Below are 14,579 nucleotides of genomic sequence, written 5' to 3' on the forward strand. Positions count from 1 at the left end.
GTATGTAATGCTTTTTTTTTTGTCAAGGAAAAAACGGAAAAATTGGAGCGCTATACTAATTTTAAACAATGGATTGTATTTCATAACTTCTGGAGTAAGTAAATAACCTGACATCCATGTTGTGGAATAAAAGCACAATATTTACATGATAAACACAATAGTAGCATAAAACAAACATATTGAAAAAGATTAATTACCTCAAAATTGTGTGAAAGTACAACACTAATGCATATACTTAAATGTAGCTACTCTATCACTGAGAATGGGTCTAGAAGTCATATATAAAAGTCATATATCAGTGTATTATACATTAACATAAACACACAAGCCAGTCTGTGTATAAAATGATTTGAACAACACTTCCTGAAACTTGTGTTAAAAGCTCCAGCTCACAATAAAGATAAGACATACTTTATAAGCATTAATGGTTATTATTAGACTGAAGGAATCACTGTTAGTCTTCTTGTGGAGCAGAGAAACATGATCTTCATGTGTCAGTTGGGTCCAAAATTATTTTTGAAAAGTATTATTATTTCAGAGGGAATAGCACCAAAAATTGTGGATTATAGACTGATGAAATAAATCCATGGATCTTTTAATGTTTTATCATTGATCAGTAAAACATATCAGCTTGTGGAATGCTAAATCTATATATAAATAAATACAATATGTTTATTTCTCTATAGTTATGGATTTTTGTACAGTATATTATATTATAAACAGTGGAGACTCTTCAGATGAGGTGGGCGACTAAGTAAAAAGGCGGTCAGATTGTTCATCAAAGGTTGGACGGTGTTTTATATTGCGCATGCTCAGTCGCACTCACAAGAATTCAACCAATCCTGTGTGAGCAACAGCGGAGTGAAATTTGCATCAGATGGACATATAGAGGCCGTTTGACGCTGTCAGTGTCATTCGTTTGAGAAAATCTAGCGAACCAACCATGCCTGATCCAGTTAAGGCCCCGAAGAAAGGCTCCAAGAAGGCCGTGTCTAAAGCCACCAAGACCGGCAAGAAGAAGAGAAAGACCAGGAAGGAGAGCTACGCCATCTACGTGTACAAGGTGCTGAAGCAGGTCCACCCCGACACCGGCATCTCCTCCAAGGCCATGGGCATCATGAACTCCTTTGTGGGGGACATCTTTGAGCGCATCGCCGGTGAGGCTTCCCGCCTTGCTCACTACAACAAGCGCTCCACCATCACCTCCAGGGAGATCCAGACCGCCGTCCGCCTGCTGCTGCCTGGTGAGCTGGCCAAACACGCCGTGTCTGAGGGCACCAAGGCCGTCACCAAGTACACCAGCTCCAAGTAAATCTGCTGTCTGTACCAACAACTCAAAGGTCCTTTTCAGGACCACCCACACCTTCAACTGAGAGCTAGATTCCTTCAAAATGTGTGTTCAGTTACTTTAACTTTATATCACGATTGTGTCAAACAGTTTCTTGTGAAGAAGTTTATTTCCATATCAAGTATCATGAAAATTTGTCAGTACAAAGGTCATTGAGAGGCTCGACCGTGAATTCTTAAGCGCCAAAATTTCCTATAGATTTGAAACTAATCCTCCCACTGACCCCAGTAACGAGGACCAGTGAAAACAAAGCGGCGGCTGACTTTCATCCTCCACCGAGTCCATTTTAAGTATGACTGCATTGTATGTTTTGGCCACAAGGTGTCGCTGCTGCTACATGAAAGTTTGCGGACCAGTTAATACTCCAGAGGTTCCTCTGACAAATACTCACAATAATCCACGTTAATTTTTACAGGACAATGAATATACAATAAATACATTGAGGCTAAGTGAAGATATGAGTTTAATTTCCACCTTAAAATCTGATTTACTGGCTGAAATGTTTTTATTTAAAAAGCAAATGTTCCCTTAATATATCAGTTCACATGTTGTTTAATACACAACTTAGATCATATAACTAAATAATACAATATAAACTAATGTGTTTGGTTCACAGTGAGCATGCAGTCACAGTAGGCCACATCCACAGCTGACCTGCAGGGTCAAATGATGTCATGACAAAGATACAAGCTGGAAAGTATTTTGATGATGAGATACAGGTCATATCAGGCTCAAATCCAGGCAGCAGCTTCTGTCGGATAGAAAAAAGCATCTGGAAAATGTCATTTTGATATGTGAGTTTTCAAAATAACTCAACAGTAACTGCATACATACATACATACATACATATAGAGAGGTAGAGGGATTATGATTCGGTGGGTTTATTGATTAACTGCCACCAATCAGCATACACTCCTGTTATGTGCTTTGTGACGGCCCTAAAGGAAATAAAAGAAAACATGAGGGAATACATTCACATTGTGTATTATAGTCACTTATTGTTCATAAGCAGCTTCATTCGCTAAATAAACTGGTCAGTTTCTTCTTTAACTTAGATGCAAACACATAAAACCAAACTGCAGCTTCATCACTTTCCTTAGCAGCTGTGGTCCTCACTCTTCCCCTCTGACTTCTACTATGCAGGTTATTAAAAGACACAGTCCACAGAGGACGCCCTTTCAACACTTGTCCCACGGACTTTCACATAATTGATGAAATGAAGCTTTATATCAAATGTGATGTAGCTGTAATTGTATCCTATATCTGAGATTATCTAACCATCGGTGATTTCTCATTTTTGATGAGTTTTAGATTGTGCCATCCCTGACTTCACTTAAACCTCTACAATCTTTTTCAGTTTTAGCTGCCACTTGGAAATACCATTAATGTGAATATATTGGCGTGATGAACAGTGTGTTGCACCCTGACAGACTCTGTAGCCACAATTAAAGTTTAAGTTAAAATGCATGTTTATGGGGTTACTAGGGCCAAGGTTTTTAAAATGCGTTCAAGTTTGCAGTATGATGGAGACAACATTACCACATTAGAAATGTCTCAACATTCAGCTTAGCATTTGAAGGGACTGATAGCACCAAAACATGATACAACAAATTAAATTTGATGCATGAGAAATAAAATAAAATGTTGGTGTAAAGACAGCAGAGGAAGCAGCTTTTTAGTGAGAGTGATGTGGCTCTGAAAAGAGCCGTTATTGGTTAGTGGAGCAGCAGACAGTTTAAGCTCTCTCTCCACGGATGCGGCGGGCCAGCTGGATGTCTTTGGGCATGATGGTGACCCTCTTGGCGTGGATGGCGCACAGATTGGTGTCCTCGAACAGGCCGACCAAGTAAGCCTCGCTGGCCTCCTGCAGAGCCATGACAGCGGAGCTCTGGAAGCGCAGGTCGGTCTTGAAATCCTGAGCGATTTCTCTGACCAGGCGCTGGAAGGGCAGCTTGCGGATCAGCAGCTCGGTGGATTTCTGGTAGCGACGGATCTCTCTGAGAGCCACGGTACCGGGCCTGTAACGGTGAGGCTTCTTGACGCCGCCGGTGGCCGGGGCGCTCTTACGGGCAGCCTTGGTGGCCAGCTGCTTTCTGGGGGCTTTGCCTCCGGTAGATTTACGGGCGGTCTGCTTGGTTCTTGCCATCTCGTCTTCTTTCTCTGATCAGGAGAAAATAGTAGCGAGAAGAGGAGACACGCCGCTCTTAAAGTGTCGGAGCGGCTGTGTAAGTGTGACGCTGCTTCAGACCTCCGGGTCCTGATTGGTGAGCGGCTCCTCCTGGAGCTCAGCACCGCCTACAGGAGCCTGAACCTCCGCTGCTTATTGGACATGAGTCGTTTGAAAAAGTCCGCCAAAATGAGAGCGGGTCTCCCTCTGCTGCTGTGCTGGAAGCCTCTTTTGTGGTGGGTGGGACAGCCCCACCGCCTGCTCGTGGACATATAAAGGAGGGTTTGGTATGTTTGCGCCACAGTTTCTTTGAGTACAGACTCTAGAAAGTGACCGTAATCATGAGTGGACGCGGCAAAACCGGAGGCAAAGCCCGCGCTAAGGCAAAGACCCGCTCTTCTCGTGCCGGGCTCCAGTTCCCAGTCGGCCGTGTTCACAGGCTGCTGCGCAAAGGCAACTATGCGGAGCGTGTGGGTGCCGGCGCCCCCGTCTACCTGGCGGCTGTGCTGGAGTACCTGACCGCTGAGATCCTGGAGTTGGCTGGAAACGCTGCCCGCGACAACAAGAAGACCAGGATCATCCCCCGTCACCTGCAGCTGGCTGTCCGCAACGACGAGGAGCTCAATAAACTGCTGGGCGGAGTGACCATCGCTCAGGGCGGCGTGCTGCCTAACATCCAGGCTGTCCTGCTGCCCAAGAAGACCGAGAAGCCCGCCAAGAAGTAAACCTGGTGCCTGGCTGACTGCTGGAAACCAAGCAAAGGCTCTTTTAAGAGCCACACACTCCTGATAAAGAGAACAGATCCTCATGTCTTTGTGATACTGTCGTTAAGACATAAATTATGTTCACAATGTATCAAAGTATTGATGTTCAGTGTTACAATATATATTAACTGCATTGAAATCATGATGTTGGTTGTGTTGCCATAAAATATCAGCAATTAATGTTTAAAAGAAGATAATATAGTCTATAGTTGTAGAAATCATACTTACCATATAACAATGATTAGTCTATATATTAGCCTGTATGACATCTACACAGTCATAATCATGTTAAACATTTTGAGGGTCTTTGCTGTAAGACACATTAAGAGGAAGTCTTTTTGATTTATCTGTTCATCCAACATATAAATCATAATGCAATTATCATAACGATAATTCATTTACAGTTCTGTCATCCTGAAAAAAAACTGTGACATTCAGTATGAGACTGAGTTAACAGAAAATGCAGGATCCAGTGTAACATTTTTCCCCAACTGGTCCACTTGGCCAGTAAATCATAGTTTTATTGGCCTCATAGCCCCTTGTATTTCACTGGCCTGAAAGCCAAAAATGAAAATAACACTTTCTTTCCTTTTTCCCCACACAATTCTGGTGATGTATTCATAATTTGTGAAACACCGATGTTCCCTTTAGATTTGGTAGTTTTCCTTTAGTTATTGATATGTAATGTTGATATATTACACACATATGCAACATATAAAATCAGGCACATATTGGATCAGTATTGTGTATAAATGATGGCAGTTATTCATTGCTGTCAACAGTGTTCTCTTCTATAAAGGTAAAAGCAGAATTCATTTAGGATTGCTTTAAAAATTAGTTTCAGCCTATAACTATAATTATACCTGCATCAACAAGGAATTACATTTCAGTAACCCCTTCAAAACTGTAAAAGCATTTGAAACACACAAAGGCAGATGTGTTTGAAATAACAAACAGAAGAAAAATGTGATTTAAAACAAATTTCCTGCATTTCTACACCTCCTGACCTCTTGGATTAAGTCAAGAAACAGCCACTTGCACTAGTCTGGATTAGATAGATTGAGGGTGCTATGAAAACCAAGAATGCATCAAGAAGTTTATAACTGGGTGGATCGGGACAGGAAATGATTATTAGAAGAATTTCATATTTAATGTTATACGGGAATGAATAATCATAACTTCAAAAGCAGATCATTTTAACCTATATTATCTCAAATCAAGGACTATTTCAATGCACAACTCAGAAGTTTACTTGTGCTCCTTAAGATTTAAAAGGGTCATTTTAGTCAAGAACTAGACCTTACTGCCAAACCACCCCTTAGAGCATAGGTGTCAAACTCAAATTTGGCCCACAGTGTAATTATATTTGGCCCGCGAGGCAATACATATGTAAAAGACAGACCTGTTTGTCTTGTATGTGGAGCCAACGTGGCTATAACCAAGGAAGACAACATTAGACGACACTATGAAACGAAACACCACGACAAGTACAAAGACCTGGACATGACTCAAAGGCGCCAGAAAGTAGAGGAGATGAAAAGAAGTTTGGCTTCACAACAGACTATGTTCAAAAAAGCCATATCACAAAGTGAGGCTGCTGTAAAGGCTAGTTTTATTGTGGCAGCAGATATCGCAAAATCAGCCCGGCCCTTCAATGAGGGAGAGTTTGTGAAAAAGTGCATGATGAAAGATTGTGACCTCATGTGCCCAGAGAAAAAGCATGCATTTTCAAATGTGAGCCTGAGCAGAAACACGGTAGCTGATCACACATGTGATCTTGCCACCAATCTATATGACCAGCTGATGGAAAAGGGAAAAGATTTCATTGCATTCTCCCTCGCTGTGGATGAGAGCAGCGACACATCTGATACTGCCCAGCTGTCAGTCTTCATCCGTGGAGTGGACTCAAATCTGTGTGTTACGGAGGAACTTTTGGGATTAAAATCAATGCATGGTACAAGGTTCATTGTTATATCTGGAGGAAGATTTTTTCAATAAATATCAATGTTGGCCCGCGACATTGTCCGCGTTTTAAATTTTGGCCCACTGTGTATTTGAGTTTGACATCCCTGCCTTAGAGTAAACTTGTGCCTCTCATTTAGCCTGATTGAGAAATTAAGAGAATAATCATAAGGAAGCACAGCGTGGAGGGGCGAGATGAAAGCAGAGATCATTACACTGAGCGATGCGTCCTCGTAAATAAAAATAATTCCATCCAAAGTCTGACTGAAACTTAAACTAAAGCAAATTAGTCTGTAGGAGTGTAAATAAGTCACTTTCTACCGCTGAACATTTGAGTGTTTGTTAATTCAAACACTTCTGTGAGGAAAAGCTCCTCTCTGTCTGTCTGTCACTGTGCTCAGTCTGCTCTGATCGATCAGCGACGGTTTGACTGAACCAACTCAAAGGGTCCAGAAATCTCTGATTTTTATGACTTGTTTCTGTCAGCTGCTGAAAATAGTAAAATTATCATAGGCTGCTTAAATATGATCACCTGATTGCGGTGACTGCATGATGAGTTTATTTTTTAAAAGACAAAAAGTAGGGTAGCAAAACTATAATTTTGCTCCTGTTAATCGAATAACAGGGATGAATTTGCTCCACTTGCTCTATTGTTCAGGCGACTATGAATATTATTGAGTTGATACCATATTAATAACTGCAGTCATTTATCATTTCAACATATAACCTCCTATAAGAGGAGGTACTGAGAGGAACAAAAGAGCTCCCATTCCCACTAAACTGGCTTCATGTCAATAAATATTTATATTCTTTTTTTAACATAAGTACACTTTGTTCCAACCAACAGCAGAATGTTAGCTGTCAGGTTAACCTGCCAAATATCTCAGAAAAAGATACAAAATGGAGCAAAAACAATCAAAAAGGAAGGAAGACGTCAATCTGCTTTGGAAAACGAGGTGGGCTGAGCTGCTGAATTTGGCACCGCCCAGCAAAGTCCGCGCCAACAGTCCTCTTTTACGTCCGCAGACAGGCTTTAAGTTAAGAAGCTCTGATAAGAAGTCTCATATGACATGACTCATGAGAACTTGTTTACGCGCGATATCGACTCGACCTCCACCTGCACGGAGTTCCCCCACGTCACCTTACAGCTTTACAGCTGCATCGTCACGTCACCTACACGGCATTATACCTGGATTTCAGCGATAAATCGAACGATCCGACACAGGAATCACGCGCCACACACAGCGCTTGTGACTCCTGTCCGTATGGGAGCCTTGTGAAGCCGATCCCGGACACGGCTCAAGAGCCTCCCTGGCCTCCTCCATGGACAAAGCAGACAAATCAGAGGTATAAACGAATGTGGTGGCCAAGGCACTTTTTGTATTGCTAAGTTTCACAGGTTCACAAAGCACTTTTTTTTTTTTTTTTTTTTTTTTTTTTTTTCTCCCCTCTCCTCTCCCCCCCTCTCTTCACCGCACTTAAAGCAGCAGCTTCCCCCTACACCCACTCACTCCATTTCATTCCTGAAGCAATATGGCTACTGCACAACCAACCAATGCCATGGAAAGGAAACAAATATGGACTGCAGCTTTTGGATCAAATGAAAGACCACAAAGAAAGAAACAAGTGCCAGATCCCAAAACACAAAAATCCACACAAGTGAGAAAGAGCCCCAACTCCCCAGCAGTACGCAGCTTCATCACCAAAACACTCCAAAACTTGGAAAGAATGGATCCCATCACACCTCTAGAACCCAATCCAACCACCAAAGAAAAAGCACTGCCACCTATGAAATTATCCAAACCCCCCAAAACTGACCAACAGGCAGTCATTGCATCCAATCCAAATTCAAAACCATCCACTTCTGCTGAGACATCAGTCCCTCCGACCACTGATAAAATTGACAACCTCATCATCAAGAATATTTTTGACCAAATCAACCACTTGTTCTCTGAACTCAGCAAATACACCCAATCCACCCCCCTCAACAATGTCACTACACAGATGCAATCCACTCTAACCACCATGGAGCAGATCCTATTGAATGGACAAGACCCACACACTCCTCTCCCACCACTCTCTGCCAGCTACTCGGACATTGTAAGCACAAACATGCACAAATATCAAGCATTTAATACAGGCCCCAGGAAAAGAGCAAGACGGGAGTCGACAGAGAACCAACACCTTACACCTGTTGTAATAGAAAACTACAAAACCCCTAACAACTCTTTCTCAACCAACCAATCCATCCTCAAGGAAATACAAAGACTCAAGCCACAAGCCCAACTTCAAAAACTGGTCCACATGAGAAATGGCAATATTCTCATCTTCCCCAAGGACATTCCCTCCCTGAACTCTCTGCTCTCACCATGGCCCGAGGGAGCATTTAATGGAGCACACTTCACTTGCAGGCTAGCACGCAAACACAGCTCTATGCCCCCATCTGAAACCCCTACAAAACTGCTGGTCATCAAAGGTATTCACACAAACATCACAGAGACACAAGTCAAAGAAGAACTGGACAAACAAGGCATCTACATCTCCAGAATACACAGAATAACAAGCAAATCCACTCAACAGCCAACCACTTTCATCAAGATCCAGCTCACCAACCCAGACCAAGCTGCTAGCCTTCTCCATGAGGGCTTTTACATGGACCTTTTTCACTATAGAGTAGAGAAGGCACGACCTCCACCCACCATCAAACAATGCTATAAATGCCAACAATTCAACCATATCTCAATCAACTGCACCAACCCAGTCGTATGCCTGAGATGTGGAGAAAACCACCACCACAAAACCTGCACAAAAGAAAAGCGAGAAGCCAAGTGTGCCAACTGTGCAGGCGAACACTCCGCTGCCTCCAAGACCTGTCCAGTCTACCTTTCATACATGACCCCATCAACCAAAAAGACACCAACTGCCAAACCCTCAGCCGGAAAACCCACTACCACTAACCCCCCAAGCCTGCACCCTAATGATGGCACCCACTTCACTCATCTGCGTGATGACTTAAAAAAACTCACTATGGATGACAAGAAAATAGAGGAAGTACTCCAAACCATCAGGAAACACACACACTTCAATATATGAAGTGTGTGTCATTCTCTGTAAGACAACAGATGTCTATTTCCAGTCATTTTCTTTGTTCCTTCTAACACTCTTCATAATGGCCCTCACCACCTTTCTACACATAAATATTAGAGGAATAAGGGGAAGCAAAGAGGAGCTAATCCAACTGCTAAACGAGAAGAATGTCTCTGTGGCTTCCATAAATGAAACACTGTTATCAACCAAATCACGAATTCAGATCCCCGGCTACAACATCATAAGAAAAGAACGGCAGACAGGACATGGAGGAGGAGTAGCAATCCTGATCAGAAATAACATTGAATACAGTGAAATTGATTTCGGCCTCTCACCAGAAGAACTACAAGGAAATGAATACATTGCAACCAAAATGAAAATCCACTCACATCACCCTATTACAGTCACCAGCATATACTGTCCCCCTGGAATAAAACCTTCAGCTGCACTGTTTAACGCTATCTCCAACCCCAGCCACTCCCTCATAATGGGAGATCTCAATGCAAAGCATGTAGACTTCCACTGCAGAAAAACAAATCAAAGTGGCATAGCACTCAAACAGATCCTGAATAGCACAAATCTGTCAATCATCAACACAAACGAACCCACCTATACATCCCCCCAAACAGGCAGCACAGACATTCTGGACTTGATCATATGCTCCCCTGATCTGGCTTCAAAACTGCATAAGTTCTCCACCACAAATCATCTCTCCAGCGACCACCTACCTGTCCTCACAACATTCTCCTTTCATCTGCAAGCAACTCCAAGGAAGAGGTACAACTACAAAACAGCAGAGTGGGAAATATACAGAACATACATAGAAGAAAAACTACAAAACACCACCCTCATAACCACCCCCCAAGGTCTGGACCAACAAGCAGTGCTGTCAAGTCAACTTCTCACCCGAGCCAGAGAGGAAACAATACCCCAAAACCCTGCTAAAACACTGACACAGACATTACCTCTTCACCTGCTCCAACTCATAAGACACAAGAGAAAGCTGAGAAGAGAATTCATAAGGTTCAGATCACCCCAAACCAAAACAGAAATAAACAGACTCCAAAACACTATTAAAATACAACTTACCCTTCACAAGCAGAAAACCTGGAAGACATTCTACAGAAAACTCAATCAGGACACAAATCCCCGGACCTTCTGGCAAAAAATAAAGAGCCTAAATGGAGATTCAGAAAACAATAACACACCACCAATCAAATCCTCAGGCACAATCATCAGTGACAACAAAGAAAAAGCCACACTCTTCCGTAATCATCTTGAAAACATCCACTCATGCCCAAATGACCCACACTTTGACAATACATGGAAAGACCTGGTTGATAAAGAAATGACAAAACACAACACAAAAGAGACAAATACAGCCAATCCCATCACAGAACACCATCCCCTCACAAAGCCAGTCACCATCCAAGAAATACAACTGCACTTGAAAAAGATGAAAAACAAAGCACCGGGGGAGGACAATGTTGACACCATACTGATAAAACAAGCACCAACCGCTTATCTCCAGCACCTTGGACAGCTCTTCTCCACCTGCATCATAACCGGTCATTTCCCCTCACCTTGGAAGATTGCTGTTGTCACTATGATCCACAAACCAGGAAAAGACCCGCACAATGCCACTAGTTACCGCCCCATAAGCCTTCTCAGCCACATTGGAAAACTGTTTGAAAGAATACTCACCTCACGCCTCACAAACCACATAAACTCTATGGGCCTCCTAGGAATTCATCAAGCCGGCTTCAGAAAAGGGAGAGCCACCACAGACAACATCATCCGATTATCAGAAGACATCCACAGAAACTTCAACAAAAAAGAAATAACCATGGCAATATTCTTTGATATAGAAAAAGCCTTCGACAAGGTATGGCACAACGGACTCAAATACAGACTACTGGATACAAATCTCAAACTCCCAAAACCCACCCAATCCATCATCTTCAGCTTTCTTAACAACCGCCAAATCAAAGTCAAAGTTGCCTCTGCCATATCAACACCTTTCACCCCCCAAGCAGGAGTTCCACAGGGTGCAGTTCTGAGTCCACTTCTCTTTCTACTATACATATCTGATATATACTACCCCCCAGCCACCATAGCCAAAGTCTCACAGTTTGCAGACGACCTCTGCTACTGGTCCAGCTCCAAATGCCCAAACCTAGCAGCCAAAAAACTCCACACATGCATAACTGAAATAGAAAACTGGTCTAACATGTGGAGAATCAAACTAAACCCTGCCAAAACACAGTGCGTCCTCTTCACAAAAAACCCACACCTGCAGCCCAACAACAGTGCCAATCTAACACTATACAACCAGAAAATCAATATCAGTAAAGAAGCAACATTCCTCGGAGTCACATTCCAAAACAACATGACCTGGACAAAGCACGTCAATAACCTGGAACAAAAAGCAAACAATAGACTCAACCATCTCAAAGCCCTCTGTGGAAAACATGGCGCATCACCCTCTACAGTCATCAAAGTCTACCTATCATACATCCGACCACTCTTCGAATACTCCGTCCCTGCCTGGATCACCATCTCTGACAACCAGTTGCAACGCCTACAAACAATCCAAAACAAAGCACTCAAATTAGCACACAGACTCCCATCATACATCAGCAACCACTATATACACACCATAACAGGAATTCAAACCCTAAGACAGAGACACCAAACAATAGCACTGAAATACCTGAGGACAGCAACAAACAATCCTTCACTCCAACGAACCATAAAGGAAGCAAGATTAACAGTTAACACCCCCCTCTCATTCATTCTACAGCTAACCAAAGACCCTCCAGCCACCAACCCCCCATGACCGACTGACCAAACCTGGATACACAGAATATTTTCCCACCCCTGCTGCTTAATATCACCCACATGCACACACATACATAAATATAGATAAAACACACCAAACACAAGGTTTTTTTTTTTTTTTTTTTTTTTTTTTTTTTTTTTTCTTCTTTGTTTTGTTTTGTTTTGTTTTGCTTTGTTTGTGCCTTGGCCCACATGTGAAACCTCATGAGTCCCCCCACATCCTTCTGCCTCTCCTCCGCTGACCAAGATCAAAAGGATACAAAATCCTTTTCTATGGATAGAAAAGGGCAGAAGCCCTGAGCTATCCCTCCAGGCCCATGAACTTCTACGTCTTCTAGAAGTCTCATATTCATCTTTTAACTTGCTTAAAAGACGATTGGAAAAAATGAGTGGTAGAGGCAAAGGCGGTAAGGGACTCGGCAAAGGAGGCGCTAAGCGTCACCGTAAAGTTCTTCGTGATAACATCCAGGGAATCACCAAGCCCGCCATCCGCCGTCTGGCTCGCCGCGGCGGTGTGAAGCGTATCTCCGGTCTGATCTACGAGGAGACCCGCGGAGTGTTGAAGGTGTTCCTGGAGAACGTGATCCGTGATGCCGTCACCTACACCGAGCACGCCAAGAGGAAGACCGTGACCGCCATGGATGTGGTTTATGCTCTGAAGAGGCAGGGACGCACTCTGTACGGCTTCGGAGGTTAAATCTGATCTTGACCTGCTGATCTCCAAACACAAAGGCTCTTTTAAGAGCCACCCACCTCCTCTTAAGAGCTGTCCTGTTGTATATTATTAACTACTATATGTAAAAATGTTACTAGTTTGTATATTAACGAACTAAGTTTTCTGAAACATGACTTCCGGCTTATGAATAGTGCCATTTTTAAACATATGGATATTAACTGATGCTTTGAACATGACTATAAACAACTAATAAGGCTTGTTTTCAGGCAATTGGGTTGTGAAAACACCATTCTTTCTCTCAAAACAAATGTGTAAGATAATCAGTTGGGTTAGAAAGAAGTTCTGCTACACAAATGTATTCAATTTTGGATGTAAAATAATCTTTCCTTCTGTCACAAGAGGAAAAAAAAACCTGTTTAAACCTTCAACAATGAATTGTATTTCATAAATTTAGGGTTAGGGAATAACCTGACATACGTGTTGTGGAGTAAAAGCACAATATTTACATGATAAACACAATAGTAGCATAAAAGGAAAATATTGAAGATTAATTACCTCAAAATTGTGTTAATAGTTAATGCATTTACTTTAATGTAGCCACTTTTCATCACTGAGAATGGGGCTATATATTATACATAAACATAAACACACAAGGCAGTCTGTGTATAAAATGATTTGAACAATGCTTCCTTCAACTTGTGTTAAAAACTCCAGCTCACAATAAAGTTAAGACAGTTTATATGCATTAATGGTTATTATCATTTACTGATGCTATATACATCATTTATAAGAAAGACTGAAGGAATCACTGTTATTCTTTTTGTGAAACAGAGAAACATGATCTTTATGTGTCAGTTGGGTCCAACATGGGAGAATCAATAAAATTCATATTAACATTAGTTTGAAAAGTATTGTTATTTCAGAGGGAATAGCACCAAAAACTGGGTTAAGGATCAATGAAATAAATCCATGGATTTTTTTTTAATGTTTTATCATAGATCAGTAAAACATATCAGCTTGTGGAATGCTAAATCTAAATACAATATGTTTATTCCTCCATAGTTATGGATTTTTGGACAGTATATTATATTATAAACAGTGGAGACTCTTCAGATGAGGTGGGCGACTAAGTAAAAAGGCGGTCAGATTGTTCATCAAAGTTTGAGCGGTGTTTTATTTTGCGCATGCTCAATCTCACTAACAAGAATTCAACCAATCCTGTGTGAGCAACGGCGCAGTGAAGTTTGCATCAGATGGATATATAGAGGCTGTTTGGAGCTGTTGGAGTTATTCGTTTGAGAAAATCCAGCGAACTAACCATGCCTGATCCAGTTAAGGCCCCGAAGAAAGGCTCCAAGAAGGCCGTGTCTAAAGCCACCAAGACCGGCAAGAAGAAGAGAAAGACCAGGAAGGAGAGCTACGCCATCTACGTGTACAAGGTGCTGAAGCAGGTCCACCCCGACACCGGCATCTCCTCCAAGGCCATGGGCATCATGAACTCCTTTGTTGGGGACATCTTTGAGCGCATCGCCGGTGAGGCTTCCCGCCTTGCTCACTACAACAAGCGCTCCACCATCACCTCCAGGGAGATCCAGACCGCCGTCCGCCTGCTGCTGCCCGGTGAGCTGGCCAAACACGCCGTGTCTGAGGGCACCAAGGCCGTCACCAAGTACACCAGCTCCAAGTAAATCTGCTGTCTGTACCAACAACTCAAAGGTCCTTTTCAGGACCACC

General features: G+C 42.5%; 5 protein-coding genes across 5 annotated transcripts; 4 read left to right on the forward strand and 1 right to left on the reverse strand.

The window, feature by feature from the left end:
- Window positions 1-915: 915 nt before the first annotated feature.
- On the forward strand, window positions 916-1,358 carry LOC122994693 (histone H2B 3-like). The gene has a single exon (XM_044369511.1). It carries the CDS (start codon window positions 944-946, stop codon window positions 1,310-1,312), a length of 369 nt encoding a protein of 122 aa, XP_044225446.1. The 5' UTR covers window positions 916-943; the 3' UTR covers window positions 1,313-1,358.
- A 1,574-nt stretch (window positions 1,359-2,932) lies between these two features.
- Window positions 2,933-3,537, reverse strand: LOC122994685 (histone H3). The gene has a single exon (XM_044369500.1). It carries the CDS (start codon window positions 3,492-3,494, stop codon window positions 3,084-3,086), a length of 411 nt encoding a protein of 136 aa, XP_044225435.1. The 5' UTR covers window positions 3,495-3,537; the 3' UTR covers window positions 2,933-3,083.
- A 38-nt stretch (window positions 3,538-3,575) lies between these two features.
- On the forward strand, window positions 3,576-4,560 carry LOC122994687 (histone H2A-like). Its single transcript, XM_044369503.1, has one exon. The coding sequence runs from the start codon at window positions 3,857-3,859 to the stop codon at window positions 4,238-4,240; it is 384 nt and encodes a 127-aa protein (XP_044225438.1). The 5' UTR covers window positions 3,576-3,856; the 3' UTR covers window positions 4,241-4,560.
- Window positions 4,561-12,515: 7,955 nt separating this feature from the next.
- LOC122994699 (histone H4) lies at window positions 12,516-12,919 on the forward strand. Its single transcript, XM_044369517.1, has one exon. The coding sequence runs from the start codon at window positions 12,555-12,557 to the stop codon at window positions 12,864-12,866; it is 312 nt and encodes a 103-aa protein (XP_044225452.1). The 5' UTR covers window positions 12,516-12,554; the 3' UTR covers window positions 12,867-12,919.
- A 1,207-nt stretch (window positions 12,920-14,126) lies between these two features.
- LOC122994692 (histone H2B 3-like) lies at window positions 14,127-14,579 on the forward strand. The gene has a single exon (XM_044369508.1). The coding sequence runs from the start codon at window positions 14,165-14,167 to the stop codon at window positions 14,531-14,533; it is 369 nt and encodes a 122-aa protein (XP_044225443.1). The 5' UTR covers window positions 14,127-14,164; the 3' UTR covers window positions 14,534-14,579.

The sequence above is a fragment of the Thunnus albacares genome, chromosome 12, assembly GCF_914725855.1.
Source record: "Thunnus albacares chromosome 12, fThuAlb1.1, whole genome shotgun sequence".
Taxonomy (NCBI): Eukaryota; Metazoa; Chordata; class Actinopteri; order Scombriformes; family Scombridae; genus Thunnus; species Thunnus albacares.